The sequence below is a fragment of the Stylophora pistillata genome, chromosome 7, assembly GCF_964205215.1.
Source record: "Stylophora pistillata chromosome 7, jaStyPist1.2, whole genome shotgun sequence".
Taxonomy (NCBI): domain Eukaryota; kingdom Metazoa; phylum Cnidaria; class Anthozoa; order Scleractinia; family Pocilloporidae; genus Stylophora; species Stylophora pistillata.
In genome coordinates, this window is record NC_142525.1 from 11699751 (window position 1) to 11726881 (window position 27131).

The following is a 27131-nucleotide window of genomic DNA, read 5'->3' on the forward strand; positions in this document are numbered from 1 at the left end:
CTACAGCATTAGAAAGCTTGTTTTTCACTGAAAATTTTGATACCAAACATGGCAGGGATTGAGGCAAAATACGAGGTTTTTTCCCCAGAATACATCATGTGGTTCTCGGATCAACACAAACGAGATGTTCGCGTGACATTTGATATCTTTGCTTTCGGTAGAACTGATTTGTGCTTCTGTGAACTGTTTTTAAAGGCAATTAGCAGAGCGAAGAAATCAGCATGGAGGGTGAAAATTGGTGAAATAGTACCTCATACGGTGCTTTTCCTCAAGCGATCGCGGCACTTGGTCTATCCCGATTATGTTAATCTTTAATCTTTAATCGAGATGCTCCTAAAACAGTAATAACTATACTATACTACAGCATTAGAAAGCCTGTTTTTCACTGAAAATTTTGACCGCTACGGCGCATCAAAATTTGGTTCGGCTGCAAAAATTGGATTTCAAGCTTCTGAAATACAGAGCATTGTATGAACCAAGCTTCGAAAATAAACATCAGGGCCAGTAACATTCGTCTGTGAAAGCAACTTAGTCAGAATAGCCGAGGAAACTTTCAAGATTTCGACACGATCGCGGCACTAGTTCCTGGTAAGCCAGAACTTGCTCTATTTTATTTTGTTTTATTTCTGCCATACATTTCCTTTAAGAATTTGGCGGCCATATTGCCAAGTAAACCCGCGCGTGCGCCGTCGCGATGTCCGGAATTTCTAGCCATGGTCCAACATGTTGCTCCACAAAGTCACTGCTTCCTCTCACACGAAAATAAATTGTAAACGTTTGTTCGTATCCTCCATTGTATCCAGGTGTCATGTTCGCATTCACAGTTCGCATTCACAGTTCGCATTCACAATTCGCATTCACAGTTCGCATTCAGTCGCATTCACAGTTCGCATTCACAGTTCGCAGTCACGTTCGCATTCACAGTAATAGAGTCGGCTACTTTAAAAGCCATAAGTTTCACATCACGAGGAGGATCAGGGACACCTATCAACAAAATTTTGATTACAGATTCCTAACACACACCAATATGCAGCTGTAGTGCACTTATGTTGGTCTTTCACAAACAGAAGAATTTATCGAGAACAGGTCAGCGAAATTTTCTTGTAAACGAAAATGGGTCCATTTTTCCATTTTCAAGATCTTGTGTTCGATCCACTTTTCCTGTCATGAAAGTTCATTATTTTGATTATGGAAAATCATGTGACAACGCATGCATTTGGTGATTTATGGGAGCCAGTGATGTTTTGAAAGCTACTAGATTTTCACTATTCACTTTTTATATCACCAATCACTCTCCTTAAACATGCTGCAATAAGATATTATGTTGGTCTTATTTTTCTTCTCTAGTATGGGAGATTCGGCTGGGAAACAAAACTTTTTGGCAAAATGAGAATGCAAACCCGTTTAGACGCTTAGTTATAATAACTACGATATTATAGTAACAACGATATTATAGTAACAACGATATTACAGTTAAAACTGAGTAGGCAGAGATTTAATTCTCAAATACCCCTTCTTCGTATCGTGTATTTCAAGTTATCATTTCCGAGAAGGTTTGAGGCCACACAATGGAAATGTTCACCAGTCTTTCTAACCGTCACTTTCATGATAGAGGTGTCGTTCGTCAGGGAGATGTATTGGACGTAAAAATCATTTTTTACACTCAGATCTGTTCCATTAAGTTGTCTTTTCCATGATGCACGAGGACGCGGGTTTCCACTGAAAGTACAAATTAAGGTCACATTTTCCCCTTTATTACCAGGTATCACCGTGACTGTGGAGCCGAATACCTTGATCTTTGGGTGCGCTGTAACAAAATCAACATCGTTGTTTGTTTTTGTAATATGTATTTTAAAACAAGCTGAAAAGCAGGGCTTAAAATATATTGTTTTCTCCCACGCTTGATCAGTAAAGTTGTTTGTCTGGATAGACGCACGACTGTAAAGTATATATCTGTCATAGCCATAATGTCAACCGGAAAAGAATGAAAGCTGCTATCGTTTGCCTTGAGTGGAGATCGCTTGGAGGAGGTTAAGGAATACAGCCAACGTTTGGAGTATCTGATGGCTTTGTTATAATGTGGTATTTAAAAAGACATTTAAACTTGGCTCTTTGCCAACCTATGGCTGCTTGGTTCAGGTGATAGCAGCACCTCATTGGTATCTGTAAGCTCTCAGTCTTTCACCTGCTGTTTCTATTCAGAGCAATTCACCTTTAAGATCAATTTACAACACATTTAACTTACTTTGAACATTCAACGTGGCTTCTTTTGTGTCCTCTCCTAAGTAATTGCTTGCATTACAAGAATACAAACCATCATCAATGTTCTGGGCATTCAGGACATAAAACTGTTCTCCAATTCCAAGAACCTGACTACTGCCTTTCTTTCTCCAGATAATTTTAGGTTTAGGCAAGCCATCTGCCCGACACGACATTGAAACATTTCTAGTCTCGTTTACTGTATATACGTCTTGTGAGGAGATTATTTTAGGACGGTCTGTGAAAAGATGTAGGACCCGGGTAAAAATTGAAAGTACAATGTTCCTTTCGGAGAAGGAAAAGAGAGATTGTGAACTGACTTTTTCTTTTACGCACAAGCCATGACTGTCTCTATAACTTAAACTAAGCAGAGAGCAAGAACATATATCTATATATACATATAATTATAACAAACTGGTTCAAGACTTCAGAGGTTGTTCATCGTTTTATTACGACAGCTCTGTTTCGTATGGTCGAAAATGACCACACTCATCAGGTAATTTCAACGATTCATACATATATATATATATATATTAAACCCCTGAAGAGTGAAGCGATTCACGAAACAGGCTTGTCGGGAAATGTAGTTACGTCCTTTTTTATATATGGCGTGTGATAGGCAGAAAAAAATCAATCAACTACATTACATCCCTACAGACCTGTTTCGTGGTTGCCCACTCAATAGGGGTGGGCAACCACGAAACCACTGTGTTTATATATATATATATATATATATTCTGTCATATATATATATATATATGACAGAAAGTCCACCGAATTCAGGAAGCACATCTGGACCCTCAAAGACAACAACATCGAACACTTTATTTCGTGGCGCATTCTCTCATCACACTCGCCGTACAACAGCTCAAGTAAAAGATGTAACCTCAGCCTCAAAGAAAAATTCTTAATCATCTGCCGACCCAAACTATCAACACCAAACAAACGTAATGAATTAGAACTCGTGTCTTCCTGCCGCCACAGAGACAAAGCCCCCTTACGCAACAACTAAACTGTTAAATTTCGCGCTGCATAAATTAGATCATTAAGATTATGTAAATTATATTATATTGTATATAAGCGATGGTAAAGATTATTCTCATTCAATCCCCTGATGAGTGGGTAACCACGAAACAGGCTTGTAGGGATGAACTTGTAGTTTATGTCTTTTTCCTCCCACAATATATACATCGCACTACTTCTATGTATTGAGCACTGTTTTACGAACATCAAAATTTTACACTTTATATATATATATATATTTAACAATTATTCCACGAGCGCGCGTCGGATATGAGATGATAGATAGCCAACAAGGCGCATTGCGCCGAGTTGGCTATAGTCATCTCATATCCAACAAGCGCGAGTGGAATAGTTGTTTTATTAAAAAAAGCTCCCCCAAGATGTTAGACAAATCTTCTCGACTTTATTTTGTTAAAAGAAACCGGACGTTACAATGTACAGATATTAGATTATGGTATTTTGGCTCATATACCATAATGGCTAAGCCAATAAAAAGTCTTGAATTGCATTATATATGATCCAGTTTTTAATAAATATATATATATACATAAATATATATGTCATTCTATCGATTGATACAAGAAACTAGAAACCAAAATTAAGATGTCCAAATCCAAACCTTTAGCTTAATTACCTGCCAATAGATGTCGAAGTGGCTTTCAGGGCACTTTTTAGAACTTTTCGAACATTGAACGTTAGTGTTCTCATGGCATAAAACAAGGATGGTTGGGTGCACACATTTTTTTGTGCCTTAAAGGCTGACACTTTGCTAAAAAAGACCAACAAGCTCTGAGTAATAGATGGTTCTGCTTACCAATTGGAATCAGATCAAAACTGGTCCTTTGTCTCATCCTGGCAACAGGTCAGAGATTTCTTCTTTTTTTTTTTTGCATTGTTGAACAGTACAGACATGAATATAAGCCAACACATTAGTACTTACACTTTACTGTTAAATATGCCCATGCAGGAGGACCTTCTCCCAGAATGTTCCTACCAGTGCAAGAATACCACCCAGCGTCAGTTTTTTTCACGTAAGGTTTTGTGAACGTTGCTATATGACAACCTGAGCAGTTAGCTCCCGAAATTCTGCTTCCATTAAACTGCCACATGTGAGCTTGGGTAGATGGATAACCCTTTGTTTTACAAGTGAAAGTTGCATTTGCTCCCTCATCCACGGTAAGGTTTTTAGGGTGATCTGCCATAGACTGGACAACTGGTCGATCTACGGAAAAAAATGAACAGATAAAGATAAGTGAAACTATCGCCTCGTCACAGTCATTAACGACCACTACAACAAATATTTCATACATGTAAACATAGCCATAACACGGCCTTGATGGCGGCACAGTGGTTTTTATGCTGGACAACGGATCGACAGATTGTTCCATCCTTTTGTGACAAGGATGGAACAATCCGATATCCCATCCCTAGACAGATGCATGGATGGGTACAGTCAGAATCGCTAAAGGTTTCCATAAATGGGTAGGCATCCTATCAGCCCTTCCCTCTTTGCCATTTTCTGCTCCCCCAGCCTCCTTCCCTTTTTTTATCGTCCCCAATACCCAGGGGCATGGCACTCCCCAGCGTCACACGTTAGCTGAAAAACAGGTGAGATCTTTTGGGGGTGAGTGGTGAGTGGTGAGTGGAGGAAAAGGCTTTTCAAGTGAAACACTCTCCCACTGCATGATTCACTCTTTTTGCTCTCCTTGCGCCTGCCTCTGCTCACCTGAAAACGCACAAAAATTTCGCCTGTCCTTTAGGCGAACCAACACGTTAACGATGATTTGTAAATAGACTCCTAACCCTTCCCAATAGGTGACACGAACTTACACTCGACTTCGAGTTCTGTAGATTGTATCGCTTGACCAGCGTCATTGAATGCAAGACAAGAAAAAGTACCACTTTCTCTCCAGGTTAGTTGTTCAATGGTGAGAACTGACTGAGTCGTCCTAAGCTTATCGGACGATACAAGCACTGTGGTGGAGATATCGAATGGTGGTTTAGCGATAAGATTCTTTCCTTTAAATTTCCAGGTAATGTTTGGTGCCGGTTTGCCTTCAGCTCTACATAGGTACGCAGCTGCTTCATTTTCCTTTTTTACATTTTTGGAATCTGGTGGTTTTCCAGAAATGGTCGGTGGAACTGTGAAAAGATTAATCAATGAAAATTGGTGCCAGAAAGGTTATTGTCGTTTAACATTTAATCATGTGCCGATCTGAATTGTTAAAGAGGAAACTAAGTAAAAAAAAGGAAAAAAGACCGAAATAAAATCCGTTCGGTACCTGTTATCTAAATGCCGAAATCTTCTTGAGTTACTTGAGAATTAAAAGGCACACAGGAAAATGAAAACAAATTAGCAGTCTAGACGCGCTGAGGAGAATACTTTTCTGCTTCATTCCCATTTAAGGAAAGGCTCTACAAAGAAATCAGTAGCCCTTTAATTTCACTAGGAGGGCAGAAACACATCCATGCAGTCACAAGTTTGATAAATCAAAAATGTCTAAACGACAGGAAGAGTTCGAACACGAATCTCCTCTGTTTTACAATATTACAACAGAGTTGCATTACTAAAAAAAGGCAATGGTGCTAACCTTGCACTGTAATCTTCAATTCTTTCCTAGCGCCTGTTCCTATAGTATTGTTTGGCTCACAGGTGTATTTGGTATATTCTTCGTTGAGCTGTATGTTGGGTATTACAAATCTCCCCACATTATTGATAACAGTTTCATTTCTTTTAATGGTGATCGTTGGTGTAGGGTAACCATTTGCACTGCACGTAACCGTCACGTTTTTTCCTTGAACTACAGTGTTTTTAGGAGTTCCAGTAGTAAATGAATGAACGGCAGGGGCATCTGATGACAAAAGTTAAAATGAGTTACACGAAGTCGTCAGATATCTCGTGACTTAAAGTGTCACTCAGTAAAAGTAAAGAGGCTTTGCATAGATACCATTTCAATAATGAAAAAATGGCCAACTGAGGTCTTTAACAGAGTTTCCCAGAAAATGGATTTCAAAAGACTGAGCAGTTTTTATGAAAAAAGTGAAAATAATCGTAGGTTTTTACTTCAGTCCGTCTCTGTGATCGGTTTAGAAAACAAAGTTGTCATTACTTTGAGCCAAGTTTTATGGTAGGTAACAGAAAAGTACATTTGCTGTCTCAGGTCGGATGGAAAGGTTTTCTTGGTATAAGTATCCATCCTTTTGTACGGCTGATCAACTAATATAGCATGGAGCCGATGATACTCTCAGCAAGTTTTGTGAACCTATTTTTTATGCCATGCAAACTCACATTCTACGTTGACAACTCTTGTTGTGTTTTTGTGTCCAAAAAAGTTTTCTGCTACGCATGTGTAATTTCCTGCATCATTTACTTGTACATTCGTTAGCTTTAAAGTGTTATAAACAGCTTTGGTCTGATTTTTTCCATTTAGCATCCACAGATATCGAGGCGATGGAAGAGCATCTGCCTGGCAAGTCAGAACTATAGTCTGATTGAGCCTCACAACTGCTGGATCTGGTGTCAAAGCTATTTCCAGAGGGGCATCTGCAACACATACAACAGAATTGTTAAGATCCTGGAATGGATACATATAATTAACAGAGGTTTGTTTTTTCGAGTACCGCTTTTCTCCATATGGTAATTAATGCCTTGCTCATTTAGTCGACGACCGTGCCGCAGTTCTCTCTGAAGGTAGGGTGAATGGCAGCAGGGGAGCTTCTCGGAATAATTTTCCCGCAGAGACAGAAAAAGATAAATAATAGAATTTCTATGTGCTATAGATTCCCAAACGATATGGACAGAGGCACAGGGATATTTTCACTTCACTTCACTTGCACTTCAGTTAAGTCTGCCGGCAAAGTGGTGGCTAAGGAGGGTTTTCCTTACACTTCCTCGTCTTAACCATTTACAAGATTTATTTAACATTTAAATAACACGTACGTGTGTGTAGATACCTCTCAAAGAGAAAGGGACATGCAGTAAAACTTACAACGAACAGTTAAGAAAATGAATTTCTTCTTTCCATTTCCAACGTCATTCTTTCCATAGCAAGAGTATCGTCCAACGTTCCATTTTTTAACTTGCTTCACCGTTAGTCTGCTTTCTCCATAACCGAAATTATCAATCGTGTAGTCCCTCGAATTGGAAATTTGGTTTTCATCCTTAAACCAGCTGTACTGGGTTACAGTAGGGAATGCTTCCGTTCGACAATAAAACATTGCATCACGGCCTAAATAAACGGTTTCATTGCGTTCCAAACTATAAACGTTGTGTTGGGGCTTGTCTGAAAAAAGGAAAATAAATAAAAGCGTTCATGTTAAATGAAATTTGTAAGTATAGGCCCTGGATTCGTTTTACATCTGTTTTTCCCATCTCAAGGTGATATCCTGGTTGACAAAATACGTAACACTTCCCTGCTTAGATATCTGGCAAACCAAAACTTGGAAGCAAGAGCTGATATAGGATCCGAAATGAAGATAGTTTTTTTATTCGGGAGAAGGGGCTACTCTAACTGACAAATGGCCCATCGAGACAAAAGACGTTCTTTAACTAGTGTTTGTCAGAATATCATAAGCAATTAATTAATTAATTCCATATTGCGGCTAGCAAAGCAGGATTAGCGAAACTGAATATCTTGTACTTACATCTTACTGTTACACTAACGTTGTAGTCAGTCCTATATGGACCCGACGCTGGGGCAGTGATAACAGCTTCACATCGGTACATCCCTGTGTGATACCTGGTGGCTGATGTTATTATATAGTTGGAGTTGTCGGAATCTTCCTGAACCTTTACGTTGTCTTTATACCACGTGTAGGATGGTTTAGGGTTGCCACTGGCAACACATAGCAACGTACTGGTGTTTCCTTCGTCCAGCAGGAGGGGTTGTGTTGTTCTAAGTGTGATATTTGGTTTAACTTTAAAGTTAAAGAAAGAAACGTAGTTAGCTGAGGTTTGCCCTATTTTACCGATTACAAGCAGAAAAATAAACAGAAGCACATCCGAGTATATTTGATTGATGTGAGCAAACATCTCCGTTCGATCTTAGCGCCTATAGCTGTGAGTCACAAACAAACACACAGAGCCAAGATTTCGAGGGGTAAAGAGGAAACAAACTGAGTTATAGGGGGGGGGGGGGGGGGAAGAGGAGGAGACATGGAGGCGGCAAGCCAATAAGGCGATAAGGAAAAAAACTGGAGGGGAAAAATCCTGTCATGTTTACCATTTTGTCGTTGATTGCAGTAATTGCCATGACAACTCAAGTTGAAGACTTACCGACTACAATTAGCTTAACAGTACTTATTATCCAGGGGTTAGATGCTGATGAGAAGTAAACCTTGCATTCAAATGTTCTTTCGTCGCTTTCAGCAATGTACCATATAACAAAGGTGGCTTTCTCTGTTGTAGCATTAACCCTTCCAAAGTAAGTAGTGGTACTTGGGACTTGGAGTCGGCTTCCAATTTTTCTGGCAATGAGCACGTCTGAGAAACCGCTCTTTTTGTACATCAGGTCCACCCAGGTAACTGTTTCTCCGTCTGAGTTAAAGTCCCACGATAACGCAAATTGGTTGGTGCCTTTATCAACATAGACTTTACCATTGCAGCTGGGTGTCTTGATAAAGGCTGGCTTACAGTCTGCCGAGATAAGATAAGACGCAGGAAATCAACTTTAACGATATTAGTTTCAATCACACTCGCATGAGGCTGATTGAAGGAAGTCTCGTAACATTTTATAGCCCAAACATAATGTAGCCCGCATATCAAGTAGTTTGCTTGCTATTGAAGCCTGGTAAGGATCTCTTTCCATGTCCTACGTGACCGCTTTTCACTTTCATTACCTTCTCTCCTAACATATCGTGTGCTGTCTGAACTGGTTGTCCGGCAGACTTGCAAAGAGGTTTTACAAAGAGGTTTTCCCCCCTTCTGTTGTGAGGTTAAGAAAATAACAAGTAACAAGCGATAAAACTTCCACGAAAAACGTGGAGATCGACTCGCATCTTAGGCAATGAGCTCGAGTTTGAATCTTTGTGGATCCTATATTTTGATGAAAACGAAACCCAGCAGTATCTGCTGAACTCTTCTGGAAGAACTGATTGCCAATAAAAGGGAGAGTGGTGATGGAAATTAATTTTTTCACTTAATCCCTCACCTTGAGGAATAACTAGACTGCCCTGTAAGAAGTGGTACTCATTTCATTAAGAATCAATATACTGTTTTCGTTTCTCACCGGAAAAGAAGAACATGAAAAACTCGTCCCGGTCAGATCTATTGAGACAACCAAAGTGTGCCGGCACCTTACTTACACAATCGACCTAAAGGCTTTATAACTGGAAATATCAAAAATAAAGCGTTCGATAAGGCACTTTGACCGACTGAAGTTTCTATTTAAATATTTGCTGTGGAAAACTCGGATCTTTGCATACTGTTTCCTTTGCTTGAACCCTAGTTTTACGATATTTCAAAAACACCGACAAATTCTTATAATCAAAGTCACGCTAAAAAAATGTTTTTTGAACAGATGGAAAACAAAAAGCTTCTAGACTGCTAATTGGCAGAGAGGTTATCAGCAACATTTAACGCGATTCACAAGGAAGCAATTCAACTGTGCTATTATTTGTTTGATTTTTATGAAAGATATGAACAAGAAAACTAAATAAATTCTGCATTTTCGTCCTGTCCCTTCTTTTTTAAATGAGGAAACCACGCTGCTTCGAATCAGTGTAGTTTCAGAGACCAGAATGCTGGAATTTCAGTTTCCCAAGATAATCTATTTACGTCTTTGCCTAGATTTTTTCCCAGATTCTGTTAGAATTAGCTGTAAAAAACTACAGCAATTTCCAGGGATGTTAACTTCCCACAGACACGGGTGAAATCCGCTTTTTTATCTGTTCACGTGATCGAGACTGAACATGGGAAGTAAAAAAAAGGAATCGCAACTAATATTCTCCTCAACCGCGTTATCACTATGTTTTTAGTTGTAGCAAAGCAAAAAAAGACTGGATGAGCTAATGAGGAAACCACTCCTTCCCTCGCCGGCCAGCTTGTATCCTCAACGTCTGAGGAAACAGGAATTGTAAACCCCAGATACCGTTTAATTTCTTAGGATCAGTCGTGCCGATATGTTTGACTTATTATTCGCTGCTGATCGATAGAAAAGCTAACTTTTTATTGCGTAGACAGTCACAACTGATCTCAATTTAGTCAGATGAGCTCGAAGAGCTGGTTCGATCGAAGTCTTACTTTCCAACACTATTGCACTTTCACTCACCTACAAAACGCCACTCTGAGGAAAAAAATAAAAACAGCACCAGCCCAAAATATATTAGCTGGATCATTTTATGCCTTCCCGACAAGAAGAATCAGAGAGGCCATTAAACACTGCCAAGACTCTTTTGTGAATGTTTTTTTCGGAGCAAGTAAAGAATCTTATGCAACTGTGACGACAGCGGGCGCGGAAACTAAAACGAGCCAATTAGAATGCGTCTATATCGTGACTCTTTTGCGTGGAACCTAATTTCCGGTATCAATTTCCGGAGCTCTTGTTAATTAGATCAAATATGATCTGTGATAGGCAAGAATTTACACGCACCTGACTTGCCAAGGAGTGACTCTTTTGCATTGACAAAGAAGGAACAGATTTCAATGGTTGAGTCTCGTTGAAATTTTTAACGTGTGAGCCAGATTTTCTAAACGGAAAACAAATTCGACAAGGATAACATGAAAAACAAGCTAAGAATGACTTACCTAAGAATAGCTTTGTAGTGGACTTTTGTACTCCGACCTCACGCAAAACTCGACTTAAGTACTTGAGGGAAGGAAATGAAAAGAAATCAACAGATTATCCTCCTATTTGACATTTTGGAGAGTGACGACGCCATATGAATTTTCCTCATCTGTATTTCCTTCGTCAAGCCCTGAAACCTTTGCCTTTGTAAAGAAACCCTCACTCAACTGACTCCTGAGCATGCCGGGTAGCCCCCATGGCCCTAAAGTATAACTCGAATCGGCGTACTTGACAGGACTATGTAAAACTCCTCTGTCGGTTCCGTACAGGTGACGCTGCAAAACCTTAGTTAAGCCGAAGGTCAATCGGAGAGAAGGATTGACGGAAATTATTGAAATCTTCTTGATTTTATTTACTTTACTATCAGGAGAAACGAAGAGCGAGGACTTTCCTTCGCAAGTAAAGTGTCCTTGGAGACAAACCTCTTTTCAGGGATAGCAAAGGTGATATTTTTAAGACGCTGGACAAGTTCGGCGCTTCACGAAACGAGAGTCGCCGGTCGAGATGAAAAGTCTGTAAGGCGACGTTTTATTCTGAGGCAGGAGCAATGAAAGTTTTCACAACCTACATTAATTTCGCATTAGTAAACTGCCAAATAGTCCACCTGTGTACTGACAACCTCAGGGGTTGGAGCTCAATCCTTTCCTGTATACCTTCCTCGGGTATTTGGAGAACACCCAAATTTTGGACAACAAGAGTTTTAGCAAATAAAAAATAACTGGCTTTACTTTTGAAAATTTAACCACCAGTTTACTTGGAGTTTTGAGCTACATTCGTCCTCCATCTTCTGGAACATACAGAGTGCAAAGAAGAAGAGGCGTATCTTACAAAATTTCACCTTGACATTTGGCGGAAATTTTTTAACGATTTTCGACATCTACGGCCATTTACTGCAATACTAGGCACAACATATACTTTATAATCACATCTGGAGTCCTGTAAGGCGACCCTCAGTCAGAGTCTAAACAGACAATAACAACGTTCGAAAGTCTAAGACCAGTCTATTAATGAAGCACGCTTTGCCTCGCGACTAATGACTGATGCTTAAATGTCATTAAAAGCTTTAAACATGTGGCAGTCTTTTTTCCAGGTTGGTTGGCGACGTGGTATTTACAGTCAAAAGCCAGCGAGTCTGACCTTACTCAGCTCAGTTATTTAACCATTTTACTCCCAAGATGTCATTAGTAATTCTTCTCACTGTCTGCCCTAGGATTCTTATTATTTTGGTATTAGATCAACTAATAATCCCCGGATAAATATTTTACTTTATTCTCATCACTTGTCTGCTAGATAATGAGTTGATATTGTAAGGAGAAACTCTGTCTTGGTCACTTGTGGGAATTAAAAGGTTAAGGAGTCAAGTTTCTAATCCCACCAATCTCCATGTCAGCACAGCAGGTATTGTGTGCGCAAAATCGAAGTCAAACTCCCTTCCTTTTTCCTGTGACAAAGGGAGTCGAGGAATCGATTTGACTACATATCCAGTTGAATTAACGGTATAATTGCAGTGCGATTTAATCTTGCTGATATACCGTTGGTTCGTGAGATCGCCTTACGAATCTGTTAGAGCCACATCTGCGACAAGCGAACCTTTCCGTCTAAGGGAAGGTCGCAAAAGGAGAATTTCCCTAAGGGGCACGAAGCGTTGAGAGTTGATTTCTTGGTCATTCTAATGATAAACTAGTATACTTGATAAGCGAGCGTCACTTCAAGAGGTTCCCGCGGCACGCTAAATCAATTATTGTTCACCAATTTTTTTTTTTACTCGAGCGACCGACCTCGCCGAAAAGGAGGGACTGCTCGTAATCTAGACCAATCATAGCGCACGTTCTAATTGCGAGATACATTTATAGTAACATTGATACCATGTGTATCGAGTGCGTGTCAAAATTTAATTAAGAAATTCACACACTATAAATTGCTTTTCGACTGGCACATATAGACATTTTAAACATTTTAATAGCGCAAATTTTTATGCGGATATCTTAGCCCAACCTTGGGATGACATGTTCTGTTCCAATCTTTGATAGTAGAGTCTTCGTCACCCTACCGCCCGGAACAAATCATCCAAATTACTATCATAGCTCACTGACATTAGGTGTCGAGCTGCCCGATTTTGCAGCCTTTGTTACAGTTTCCCCACACGACGTTGCAATAATCAAAATGTGGTTGAATAAGGCTATTATAAACTTTAATTAAAACATTAAATGGAGTGAGATGCCGATTTCAAATCTAAATTAAATTGCCACAGTTTAAAGAAAGATCTTAATTTTAAGTAAATTCTAGACACGGCCTCCATGAAAAGCAGAATTTTTTATTTCTTTCTTTTATTTGAATTGTTATCATCAAATTATTATTGTAGTTAGATAGGAATACGATTAGATAGATAGGTTTGTAGATTAGATAGAAAGGTTTCTAGTATAGAATAAAATGAACTGATGGAAAAACCGTGTATAAATAGTTATCCTATCCTATCCTATCCTATCCTATCCTATTCTATCCTATTCTATCCTATCCTATCCTATCCACTTTAGGTCTTCCTGTTGAAAAATTGTAGATGGCAAGTGTAAGCTTACCTTTCAAAACTAATCTTGTGTAACTCTTTCCTCTACCACCACCAGAGGTTTCAACAGAAGCTGGTTACCGCTGACCCACTGCTGCCTGTAAAATCTCTCAGCACCGTCTGTTCAGCCTGAGTCTATTTGCAGGCGGTAGTTTGTGGATTCAGCGCGGCCAAGATTCGGCCGCCATATTGGACGGGTGGAAGATCTGGGACGAGTGACAAAGCGAGGGAGAAGGGGTACGGGAAGAAAAACCAGAGCCTGAGAACAGGGTCTCGTGTTTGAATTACGCCTTTCGACCCGACCGCCAATTAAACCATCGGCAGCCGCTGATGGAAAAAGGTATTGAATCGCCTGCAACCTAAAGTCTATTCCTGACGAAAAACTACCTTACTAGTCACAATTTATCAAAAACATAAAAACTTCAATGTTAGGAAATTCAGAGCCAGGAGGGGTTTTAAGTGTCAGACAATATCTATGTTAAAACTGATACAAACAGTATTTTTCTCGAAGATGGAGTAAAACAACTTATTCTTACTCGGCTAGCAACTTCAAATTAAAAAATAATCTTCATTGCCTCGTCCCTGAAAACACTAAGTACTTGTAAAATAGCAAGTGAATCCAAACACAATTTTTTATAGTTGTTCAGATGGAAGAGCTACTACATCGGATCACAAATGATTGTTGGGGAAAACAGAGCAGCAGTAGCGTTTCTCTCCAACAAGATAAAGCATTCCAAAAGAGAATTTCATTATTCATTTGCCTTTAAAAATGTCCGTAAAATCAAATGATTTTCAAGGTTATCATTTACATTCCAAGTTCATTCCTCCACTTACTACCACCCTTTCGCGAATTATACCTCTATGAGGGCTCCTTCGACTTCTTACCTAATATTTTAAAGATTTCCTTCTACCTATTAATCAGTTTTAAAGTCTTAACGACTTGAATTATGTTGAGGTGGCGAATCGATTCATTCAGGAATCCGCTTGCAGCCACATCATGATGTGTCGCTGAATTTGTTCTCTGGCTTGCACCAGCTGAGGGGGGTCTGACGGAATAGCTGGGTACATGTTGGCGCAGTGAGCTGTACCTTGAAAAACAAAGAAATGATGACAATAATTTAGTGACATTAACATAAGGGAACACTCATTATCGATCGCCTTGGGGAGGGGAGAGGGAGGGGGGGGGGGGGTAGGGAGGAAGCAGGGGAATCCGTCGCCGCCAAAGGTATAAAGTATTTTGTAACGACATCCTCCGGCTTTTAATTCCCAAACTTCCAAGTATAAAATATCACGAATTGATTTTTCTCCTCTTTCAGTTTTTAATAGCGTATACTTTGGATAGAAAAAAAGAAAAGCCTGTGTAGCTGGCTGTTTTTTTTTTGGTGCTCTCAAACTGGAACACTCAGCTATCCAGCCAGCTAAACAAAAACTGATGTAAACGCGATCTCCACCACAATGAAGGGAAATCTTGAAGATCCGTTTTCGAAAAACCATGAAGAATCATCACAAAATAAAATTGGCAAATGTATATTGCACCTTCTCTCACTTACCTTCAATAAAAACGGCCTGTTCTGTGGCAGACACATCTTTTATAATACCAAGTGCATGCCATGGATCGATGGAGCCATTAGGGAAAACAATCTGAAAATATTTACTGTAGACTTTACATTGAATCATTCCCTCTTGCACATTACAGATTTACAGTACAGAAAAATACTATTTCTACTTATAACATAGTGAGAAATTGTTCAAATGAAGAGTCTGGAGGCTAAATAACTGTTACGTTTTCGAGTAGCCTCTAGTTGAACAATCGTTGGGAAAAAACATAAAAAATGGCTCGATGGGGTCCCAAACGCGGATTCCTCGACTAGGAATCCAAGGCGGCAACCGTCAGGCCACCACATCCTCCAGGGCATAATTGTCACAATCCCGGACTGCTTTGGACATGGAATTTAAGATTTTTCTTCGATAACATTTACCATGGCCCACTTTTAGAATGCAGTAAAACGAGTCTTAGTTTCTTTGTGGTACGCGTGACGCATAGGAAAATTATTCAAGCATCTGAGCTAATCTGATTGGCTAACCGCGCGCTCGTGACCGGTCTAGCTTTTTACGATACGGCCCACGGGCCGCTGTTGCGAATACGGCTAATAAAACCTGTTGCAAAGGTAGTTGTAAACATCCTCGGGTAATATAACTGCTAAGGAAAATGGATTAGGATGAGAGCGCTGAAAATCACGCTCACTCTACTTTCTTTGGTCTCAGGTGCTTTGTGAGCACGTGGGAATTATTTTAAGACCCTGAGTGTTGGTCCGGCCGGGGCTCGAACCCTCGACCTCCCGCACAACAGTCCAGCGCTCTATTCATTGAGCTAACTAGGAAGGCGGTTCTTTCTCCCCCCCCCCCCCCTTTTCAACCTCAGGTCAATTTTTCCCCATAAGGACCTCACGCCCTGTAAATAAAATGTATGTACGCGCGAGATTCCAACTGTTCTGAGTTGAATATCAACTGACCTTACTAGACGCAATACCATATCCTCCGTAGTTAGTATTTGTCTGAGTGACACCGCTTTGGATGTTCTCTTCGTTAAACTGGGCACCATAAATATCCATGCATTGTTGAATTGAATACCTTGGTAAAAAACATTAAGAACATAAGTCATAATTAAGACAGTTTTTAAAGATGAATGGGCGATGTTATGTCAGTTCTGAAATGATATACGTCCAATAGAAAAACAACAGAACAGTTAAAGTTATGTTTTGCTGGACAACAGCGTTCGGCGTCTTTAATACATGAATAGTTCTGATCGAAAAAGGTATTTCTTAGAGACAGACTTTATAGAGTGCTTTTCCATTGTATACACCAAAGCCAACGCTATCGCAAAGAGCAATCGTATGAATAGAAAAAACCCTTTAAAAGCCAGCGAGAACACAAGTAAAAGCAAGCAAACTTCTTAAAGCGGGAAAACGCGAGCAACTAAGTCGTGATTGGCTTAAGTTTTGCATCTGTTTGGTTGGTAGAGTGGTGCGAGTTTCTCGGACAAATCAGAGAGCGAAACCAATACAATGTGGAATAACTTTCGACACGCAATTGAAAATAAATCACTACATTATCAATTAGCACTCATTATTCGGACGCCAGGACATTCAGGAGCGTTGTGTGGAATTTCTTCAAGCACACAACGATTCTGTCTTGATATGATGTTTATCTTTGTTTGTTTGTATTTTTTTTTTTTTTTTTTTTTGGTAAATGCTGTATTGCCATCATGTACATACTTCAAAGGGAATAGATCTCCAAACGGCTGCTTCTCAGAGTCTGAAGTCTGATAAAATCCAAACTCTGTGCATGTTTGATACATCCATTGGCGACCTGGTTAAAAACAAAAAAAGCTCTTACCACCGGAACATAACTGTTGTAAACATTCTTCTCTGAAAGGGAAAGTGCGTAAACATACAAAATGTCGTGTGCTGTTGTCGGATGTGTTTGAAGGTCCCCACTTCGCTCTCCATGTTAAAACGCAAGCATTACGAAGTCGCCAGAAACATAAATATTGCTCGTTATAACTCGTAGTATAAACTCGTAGGACATGCATGTAGCCAAGAAAAACAGATTGTAAGTCGTTTAAATGGCGACCATCAACGCGGCTACCACAGTTTTTCCCACCAAAATGACATCTTCCCTAACTTTCCTTGCTGGAAAAAAATTAAAAAGACATCGAAGATATTATGCAAACGCATATCTCACTTACCTTAAGCCTATAAACATTAAGCAATGAGAACGTTACAGCTTTAAATACGACCGCCGAATACAGTTCGGCAATGGGGCGACTTTCGCTGCAAATTTTTAGTCGCCATTTTTCCCCCTCGCCATGGCGACCAAAAAAGGTGCAGCTTAGAGCGCCGAATAAATCTGTACAGTAAGGAGAATATTACGCAATATTATGATGAATTTACCTCCTTCAGATGCACTGCTGCTCCATGATGTGTTCTGTAAAGCTGCTATTAAGTTCTTGTAGCTTGAATCAAGGCACTGTTCACCGTAAGTATGAAGCATTAAGGAGTTCACTTTAGCATAACGTTCCAATGGAGCTCCAATGTCTTCATCGTTCATGATGCCACACAATGTGCTTATTGTAATGTTAGTACCGGTGGCACCCTTTAAAAAAAAACATCATGGTAAAATTATTACATTCGTCACTCATGCGGGTAAAAGTTTTACATCTGTTAACTTACACCGATCTATGGTGCGTTGTAATCTTCAACATCCCGTGCCCCTCCCTCCCCCCCCCCTCCCAAGCCAAAATTACGTTCATATGCCCACTCAATATTGAACGATTCTTTGTGCGATCAACCAATGTTGTTGAATTTAGGAAAGTCACGTAATAGTTTTTGGCGCTGTTGTTGGGTTTCTCGCTTGGAAACATTATTCTATGATGTGACGATTGTTTTTCTAAGCCATTCGCTCACGAAAACAGACTCTTTATCTTTAAACTCCTGAATTACATGTAAAACACGTGTATAGACCGGTTCACGCTCTTGAGTGCATGCTGGGTAATTAGGGCAAGCAAATCCAAAATGGCGGACACGCTCGGCTACACTCTTTTGCTTGATCTGAATACTTAATGAATATCGGCTTTGTTTCAGAACTGGTCGCAATTTTTAGTATTCACAGTTCAAGATAAAAGTCACAGCTACATTTTGAGCTCTGTATTTTCGATTTTAATGCGTCAAAAAATAAGATATATAATGGTTAACTACCGATGTTGTGTTGGAGGTTGTAACAACGACTCAAGATATCCAAAAAAGATAGTGAAACGGTCACATGTCGAAAATCTTCGCTGGCATTTTATTCCGAAGGATCCAAAGAAAAGAGCCCAATGGATTGCCAGCATATCCAAAGGACTTGTTGGATTCGAACCCGGCAACTACAAGACTGTTTGTTCGAATCACTTTCAATATGGAAAGCCAACGTACTCCTCACCAACTCCAACTTTGTATATGGTGCCAAGTGACTCTAACAAACCTTCACCCAAGAAAAGAAAGCTTGTGGCAAGACACGAAGTTGTCTCTACTGCTGAGGCATCCAATAACTCAAGCTTCAAAGAAGAAGGAACTCAATGCTTGATAATAAATCCGCTAACATACGGAAGTATGAAGTTTGCTGATTTAACAACAGAGCAAGATGTCCAGCGTTTCACTGGATTCCCTAACGTAGAAACATTTCAATTGATGTTTAATACACTCTTTGAAAAAGCCATGTGTATGCACTACTGGAAAGGAGACAAAGAAAGTGCTTTGAAGGACACCACCAAGCCCAGGTCAAATAATGTACAGAGAGCTCTAACCTTGGAGCAAGAGTTTTTGCTAACCATGATGCGAATCAAGCTAGGACTCTTTGTATTTGATCTGGCTTTAAGGTTCAAAGTTTCCGAGGCGACTGTCAGCTCTGTCTTTACCACTTGGGTTAAGCTGATGTCTAAAGAATTAAAGTGGATGATTTCCTGGCCAGATAGGTATTTAATTCAAAGAAATATGCCTGATATGTTTCGACGATATTACAGAAAGTGTAGAGTCATCATTGACTGCACAGAACTATTCTCTGAAACCCCATCAAGCTTAGAGAATGCGGCAATGTGTTGGTCAAATTACAAACAACACTACACGTTAAAGTTTTTGATAGGGATAACACCAAATGGCCACATATCATTTGTCTCTGAGACCTTCAGTGGGAGGTCATCTGATGTTTTTATTGTAGAAAACAGTGGTTTCTTAAACTATCTTCAGCCACATGACCAAGTTATGGCAGACAGGGGATTCAAGATTCATGACCTGTTAGCATACTACCAATGTTCTCTAACAATTCCACCCTCCAAGCATTCCAATCTCCAGATGTCAGGTGCTGATGTTAGGAACACATCACTTATTGCTAATGTACGGATTTATGTCGAGCAGGCTATCAAGCGAATTAAAGACTTTGCTATGTTAAAGCAAGAAATTCCCATTAGCATTCTTTCCCATTTGGATGACATAATCATCATTTGTGCAGCAATATGTAATATGAAAAAGCCTTTGAGTACATAGATTTCATTTCATCAATTATGTTTGCATTTTGTACCAGTCCAAAATGTTCCCATTCAATTTTCTCACAGGTTATAAGCTATGGTAGTCAAGTTTATTTACACATCTTCTAGAATACAATTCCTTTATGGAATTACACAAACATGTTTGTATATAGCTACAACAATGTTCAAACAATAACTTTGAAACTTTAGTAATACTAAATACTATAATGTTTTGGTTTCATCCGCACTATTTTGTACTATTTAGTAGTTTGTTGAGGTCATATTGCTTCCACTCTATAATTTTAATCATTATCTATTGCTTGTTCATTGCAAAATCTGCAAATGAATGTTGATTCTTGTTCAAAATTTGAGCAGGCCCAGTGAAACCATAGCATACAACATTCACACTGAACACTGTTTTCATCATCACATTCAATTTCATCTGGCTCAAGACAGGGTTTTTCACAGACAGCACAATAATAAATAGGCCTAGTACCTAGCAACACCCTAGCAACATAAGTCTTGAAAAAAATTGTTAGATTTGGTATGATATCTTGCCACAGTTTTAAATCAAACTCAATAATTTCAATATGAGCACCACTAAGTGGAGTCCAAACAACAAAAAAGGTTTTAGGACATCCTGTTAGGGCCATTTGTCCTTGTATCTGGTAATAATAACTGTGGGTTCTCTTGAGCATGATATTCCCATTCACTAATTCTAGATAAGTTGTATTGTTCCAATGCTCATCAAATTTCATGTCTGCAAGTGAGTATGGACATTTATACTCAATACAAGAATGACCACAGCAATCGCAGTGAAAAATACCATCTGGGGTAGCTCCCACAAAAGGGTAAGTTTTAGATATAAACAAGCCACAAGTCTGAAGCTTTGCATTTTTGTGTTTTTTGGATTCTTGTGCAAAGAATGATGCAGCAGCATCTCTCTCATGTTCTCTTCCCCATTTAATGGCAGGTATCATTGACAGATCGGTACAATCTAAAATTCGCTCAAGAAGAGGTGTTACTTTGCAATTTGGCTTTCTTTTTCTAAGAATTGTTTTTGTCTTTGTGTATACTTCATGAAAATGAGATGCAGTTATTCTACCTTTTCTTTGCTCTTTCCATATACTGGAGTTAGCCTGATCCCTTGTGGCCTTTTCTAATTCTTTAATGCTACTGTCATTGAAAGATAATTGTTCCAGAAATTGTCTCACTAATTCATCAGCATCTACACCATTGTTTTTAGAGGATATATCATCAGCTATAATTTGTAGTGATGGGGGAACATCATCAGAAGTTGGTGGTGCATATGAAATATGGATGACAGCATCAGGATTTATGTTTCGAAGAGAAGCTAGAAACTTTTGCTTGCTTTCTTCGGTAACAACCCTCAAGGATTCTGGCCGAGGATCAAAGTTCTGTTTTTCCTTGCTATTAATAGCATAACTTGGGTTTTCTTTGACTACCTTGTGGCTTTGGAACACCATGTCCTTTAATTTCATGGGTTGGATGTCTTTCTTGCTAGTATTATTCCACACACATGCCTTATCTGTGCAGGAAGGATCTGTGAAACCTTTCTGGTTGGCAAACTCAACTTTATATAAAAGGGCTATGACATGATTACAGCACTGACTGTATCCAGCTGTACAGCTACAATATGCCCCAAGAATTTCACCGGGAGATTTACAAATTATCCACACTTTATGAGGTTCTTCGCGAATTCTTTGAGATGGAGTGACAGATGCAAACAACAGAACTTTGTCTTGTCCATGAATTGTTTTTGAGTATACAGTGTGCACAAAACCACTTTTAAAGTATGAATACGCTTTTCTGATTTTATATTGACCAATATAGTCAGTGTCGAAAGCTTTTTTTCCAAGTATAAACGAGAATATTTGACCAATGTTTGTATGCGGCCACTTTGTTACACAGTCCTCCCAATCGACCATGGATAACGGATCCTTTATACCGCATGTGCGTAGTAGTTCTACATGTTCATTTTGTAGTGACTTGGCTTGGCTTTCGGCCGAATCTCGAATAGGCGTTTTATGTTCAAAAGCTACCAAAGCACGAGCAGCAAGATCCGAGTGTGTCCCTCCAGAGGGCAAACCTCGCTGTTTAAGATAAAACTGCAATTCCCCACATGAAAGTTCCAAAAAATCTTCGAGGTGCGTGGCCATGATCGTGTTGTTGGGATATTGAACTGTCAACGACTTTTGAGCGAGATGGCAATAACATAAAGAGCTCAAAATGTAGCTGTGACTTCTATATTGAACTATAAGTATTCAGATCGAGCAAAAGAGTGTTGTTCGTATCCGCCATTTTGGATTTGCTTGCCCTAATTACCCAGCATGCACTCAAGAGCGTGAACCGGTCTATTCCGCTGAAAAGACTTGACACCTCCGGTTCAAATGCCTCACCCAACTAAGGCTGGTTCAAATTCCCCGTCCCCTGTACGGACAACGGTCAAAATCCCCTTGGGTTGCCCGGAAGGGAGGATGTTAAAGCTTTGAATTGATTGGGACATTAACCCTTTGATACCTGGGAGAGACCAGCATCTAATTTCTCCTTACAATATCACCCCTGAATCACACATTAAGGTCACGAGAATAAAGGAAATGATCACCAACTAACGAAGCTCTTGATTGTTAAACCAATTTTCCTTGTCAGCACCTCAGGAAATGTTTAGAGAACAGTATGGAGAATATGCATACTGATGTTAGGGTGTGAAGGGTTACCCCAAATGGGTCATGACAACAGAGGAAAGTATCAAAGGAGAGATGTAACTTGATTTACTAACACTAAATTCTCAGAATAAACAAAAACGATGTGTACGAAGGGGAGTACAGAGAATCAATATTTCTATTAATCAGTTTTGCTAACCTCAAATGCTCTGTTATCCTTGTTGTATTGAACAACACCAGCAAAATTTCCCGACAAGTCATTTGCAAAAGTTGCCACATCATTGACACTGTCTTTGTCAAGTGGTCCACAGAGCCTATGAATAAAAGAATAATCAATTAGGATGGTTAAATACAGTTTATGGGGTCATCAGGAGTTTCTTGATTGATAAAGAAATACGCCGTATGATCACTGTACTGTCGCTCATTGGGAGGGGATAAACAAAACAGAGAATTCAAAGTTATAGCAAAATATACAAGACAACGAGTGTTGTTGACTGTGTCAAAAATAACTCAAAACAAAGGACTGAGAAGCTTTTGATAAGTTTTAATCAAAAGTTACCTGTAGTACAAACATATATGTAAGAGATTTCTTTATTTCAGTGTAAATGTTTGACATGGCAGTTTGGAATGTCTTACAGTCACTTCCACTTGATTTTTCGTAGTTCGAACAACAAGAGTTTGAGAGAACTATCAGAAAACATTTCTTATTCCCTCCACTTTGAGCATTAGAACACCTCTGCACACTTAAACCTATACACCCTGACATCAGAATACATATTCCCCATACTGTTCTCTATACATTTCTTTGGTTTTGACTAAGAGGATTTGTTTAGCAATTAAAGCTTCTTAGGTTGTGGACCATTTCCTTAATTTGCACAATGTTAAGGTGTGATCCAGCAGTGTTTTGGTAATGTGAAATTGCCTGGAAGATGATTAAGCATGTTCAACTTACTAGCCAAGTGGCTAGTAACAACTTAGATGTTACAACAATTTCAGTTTGTTTACTAGCCAAACTGGCCAGTGGAAATTGAAAAGCATAGTAGACAAAACTGAATATCTACTAGTTTGTGGCTAGTTGGCTACTGTTAGTGTTGAGCCCTGCATATGTGACACATGATCAAATGTCTGGAATTTACTCACTCAAATAGCTCTGTGAGTTGTTTTGCACCTTCCTCGGTGGTCAGTAAAGCCTGCATTGTTTTTGTAGCATTATCAATATTTCTCACACAGTCTGGTCCAGTTGTTGCAAGTGAGGCAGTAACAACATCCATATATTGTGGAAAATTAACTGTTGCAAAGACAGGAGCACTTGAGGCTACAGCTCCTAAAAAGAAAATGGAATAGAAATGACAAAGATACTAATAAAACTACTTGTTAAAATTCATCAACTGAATAGAATACGAGGAGAACATTTAACTTGTTTAAATAACTAACCGAGGGACTATGCCTGTTCCTATTGGTCAATGGGTAAGTTTATAATTTGGATATATCAACAAAGTTGAAATGGTAAATTGGCCACTGTAATGATTACAAAAGCTGACGTTTCCAGCGATAGCCCTTCGCCGGAGCAAATTTCGTCAGGCCAATTTACCATTTCAACTTTGTTGATATATTCAAAATATTTTGTTACCCCCACCGATGCAGCCCCAAACAGTTTCTTTAGAAACTATCAGCCTTTATTCAATGGGTAAGTTTAGATGAGGATAAGTAAAAATGACAGCGATGTTTCAGACTTATATGCATATTTGTGACAATTATTTTTATAAAAACTATTAACAACTTTTTTTCTAACAAACCTTTAGAAACCAACCATTGTCAGGAATTTTGTTATAGTTTTCTTTTTGATAAGCTTTGTAAACGTTCAGAGACTTGTGAAAACATGAATTACCAGTAACTTGATCCATTGTTATCACAAGCTTCTTCTAGTTTGCCAATGTTTAGTGCAATGTAAACTTTTCCATGTGATTAGTTTTAATTAGCAAATGGCATTACTACAGTTAAACCTCCATTAATGGCCACCTTTATATACAATGACCGCCTCTCCACGATGGCCACTTTTTTTAGGTCTTGTTGGGCTGTCCATACATTCATTTGAACCCCTCTTACAATAGCCACCTCTCCACACCAACCATTTCCTTCTCTCCTCAAGGTGGCCATTGTGGAGAGGTTCAACTTTATATAAATTTATCAGTCACAATAGTGACACAGTCTACCCACCCTGCACCAGATGTGGATACTTGAGTCTATACCAAGCTGATAATGACCCAGGGTATGAGCCACCAAATGATATCCACTTGCTGTTTGTCAGGTTAAACTTTACAGCCATTGATTGACAAAATGTTGCCAAATCAGCTAATGCTTGTTCACTATTTAGATACTTAAGGCTTGAATCACTCATATCGCTAGGAAAAGTAGAAGAAAAATTTACATTAGTGGGTCGTTAGGTAATTTTTCTGGTCAGGGCAAAATTAACCAAAGCCAAAAAAAGGGAGGGCATACCCTTAGTTTTCAGGCAGTAAGGGCACTCATAGAAACCATGGCCCACAAGCTACATGCTGAAGGCCTGCTTTTAATAAAACCAAATGAGGACTTCAGGCTTGCCCAATTTCCCCACACAAGCTTGTAATTGTAAGCTGTAACTTATGTTGTGATGTCAGGAAACATGGTTTCTAAAAGTCAGTGTTTGATTTACATACATATAGATAGAAATGTCCAGATGGGCTTTCTTTTCAAGTTATTGCATTGTGTTTAATTGGGTGAAAGATTTTACTCGCAGTGTCTCTTTCCACTCAGAGGTACAAATGGGTATCAGGTAACTGTTCCCTACACTAGATAAAATACTAGGTGGGGGAGGGGTGGGTGGTTAACCTGTGATGTGACTAGCATCTTATCCAGGGAGGTGGCAGCAGTACTCATAGCTTCTGGTCTCTTAACGCAGATTACTTACACAAGGTCTTACCCAAACCATGGTTTACCACAATCAGTGGGCCTCAGGCTTTCTATATAACAGGGTTGATTCAATTCAATATTTATCCTTCCACTATAAGCTTTTGGCCTCCTTGACACTGTTCACCAAAATAAGTGTTCAGATAAAAGGTCCAGCTAAATTAAGGATTGTTTAGGATGCAGTTTTGTTAAACATTGATTGCTAAATTTTGTTTAAAAAACCCTGCTCTTGATGTTTCAGGATCAGAAAAGTCTCAGCTTCCTTTTTATTTCGGGATCGACACTAACAGTAGCCCACTAGCCACAGACTAGTAGAAATTCAGTTTTGGCTAATGGTTTTGGCAAGTAAACAAACTGAAATTGTTGTAACATCAAAGATGTCATTAGCCACTTAGCTAGTCAGTAATGAAAAGTTAGCAGTATGAGTTTAATTTAATCCCATCAACATCTAAATTTTTTTCAGGCTTCTTTTTAGCAACTGCTACAATTGCAGTCTGCCTACCAGGATAATTTCTTTGCTTTTCTTGTGTTTTTCATGACTGTTATTTTGTTCCAATTAACCCTTAGACCCCTTGAAGTGACTTCTATCTAATTTCTCCTTAAAATATCACCCCTGAAACACACATTAAGGTCAGGAGAATAAAGGAAATGATCATCAACTAAAAAGCATTTTATTGTTCAACTAGTTCTCTTTGTCCTGCCCTTGGAAATGTGTAGAGAACAGTATGGAGAATATGCATATTGATATTAGGGTGCAATGGGGTTAAGTCCTTGGTAAATAACTACTCCACTCTTTATTTAAATACGATGAATATATGAAGTTCGTATATTTTGAACTGCGGTTATAGATACGTATGATGCACGATCCTCGCAGTAGAGAGCGCTATTTATGCAATAAATATATGCAGTTCAAAATATATGAACTTCATATATTCATCGTATCTGATTTATCATCACGGGTTTATTACGAATCAACTTAACGGCCTGCTCCCAGTTGGCTTGTTAGCTCAATTGGTAGAGTGCTGCACTAGTATCGCAGAGGTCAGTGGTTCGAATCCCGTGCAGGCCTGATTTTCTTCAGGTCTGATTTTCGCTATTGCATAAAATTGCGCTCTCTACTGCGAGGATCGTGCATCATACGTATCTTTATTTAAAGTTAATCAAAAGTGTGCACAATCCTGTAAATCGCTTTCTTCCCTCGCTTACTCACCTTGTTGGGTGACTCTCGCCGTAAAACCTATGCTCCAAAAGGAAAGTAAAAGCACCAAACTTCTTCGCATTCTTCATCATATCACCCACAGTCAGCCATATTGGGTTCGCCGTTCCTTCTCCACCGATCATGACGAAAACCGGTCCACCTGGTTTTGTATGGAAGGTATCGTTATAAAAGAACCTCTGCTGCCAAGTTTTCGTGTTGGAGTCATCAAAGTGATCCAGCCTCTGAGTAAACCAATGTGCTTCAGGAAGCTTTTGATTCACGTGTTCTGCTGCAGGAGCAACTAACATTCCACCTTTCGGTCGGCCACGAAGAAATCGTAGCGAAGCTTGAGAGCAGTTTGTGAGTCCAAGAAAAACAATGAATATCAAGCAGAGCGAGGCATTCGAGATATAAAGCATGGTGCCTGAGATTGTTGCAAACGAAAAGTGAAATCAGCTATCAAAGCGTGGTGACTTGTCATAGGGATGTCACATGAGCGCGCCAGCAGCATTATGACTGTGTGACATGACGTTACCCCAGACTACCAACTTTATCGTGTCACGTCGTTTGATTTCTTTGTGTCACGCAACTATGTGTAGCGCATGAGAAAACT

General features: G+C 39.3%; 2 protein-coding genes across 2 annotated transcripts; both read right to left on the reverse strand.

Annotated features, from left to right (window-relative positions):
* Positions 1 to 212: 212 nt before the first annotated feature.
* On the reverse strand, positions 213 to 10835 carry LOC111345549 (hemicentin-1-like). Its single transcript, XM_088727690.1, has 10 exons — positions 10551 to 10835; positions 8558 to 8917; positions 7927 to 8199; positions 7272 to 7565; positions 6572 to 6826; positions 5874 to 6134; positions 5113 to 5424; positions 4223 to 4504; positions 2246 to 2497; positions 213 to 1807 (listed from the first exon to the last, which is right to left on the reverse strand). The coding sequence occupies exons 1-10, from the start codon at positions 10615 to 10617 to the stop codon at positions 1503 to 1505; spliced, it is 2661 nt and encodes an 886-aa protein (XP_088583816.1). The 5' UTR covers positions 10618 to 10835; the 3' UTR covers positions 213 to 1502.
* A 2525-nt stretch (positions 10836 to 13360) lies between these two features.
* Positions 13361 to 27106, reverse strand: LOC111345547 (putative serine protease K12H4.7). The gene is made up of 9 exons (XM_022952834.2): positions 26531 to 27106; positions 24592 to 24776; positions 23515 to 23698; positions 22574 to 22688; positions 17583 to 17784; positions 16905 to 16998; positions 16143 to 16260; positions 15180 to 15270; positions 13361 to 14717 (listed from the first exon to the last, which is right to left on the reverse strand). The coding sequence occupies exons 1-9, from the start codon at positions 26935 to 26937 to the stop codon at positions 14602 to 14604; spliced, it is 1512 nt and encodes a 503-aa protein (XP_022808569.2). The 5' UTR covers positions 26938 to 27106; the 3' UTR covers positions 13361 to 14601.
* Positions 27107 to 27131: the final 25 nt, after the last annotated feature.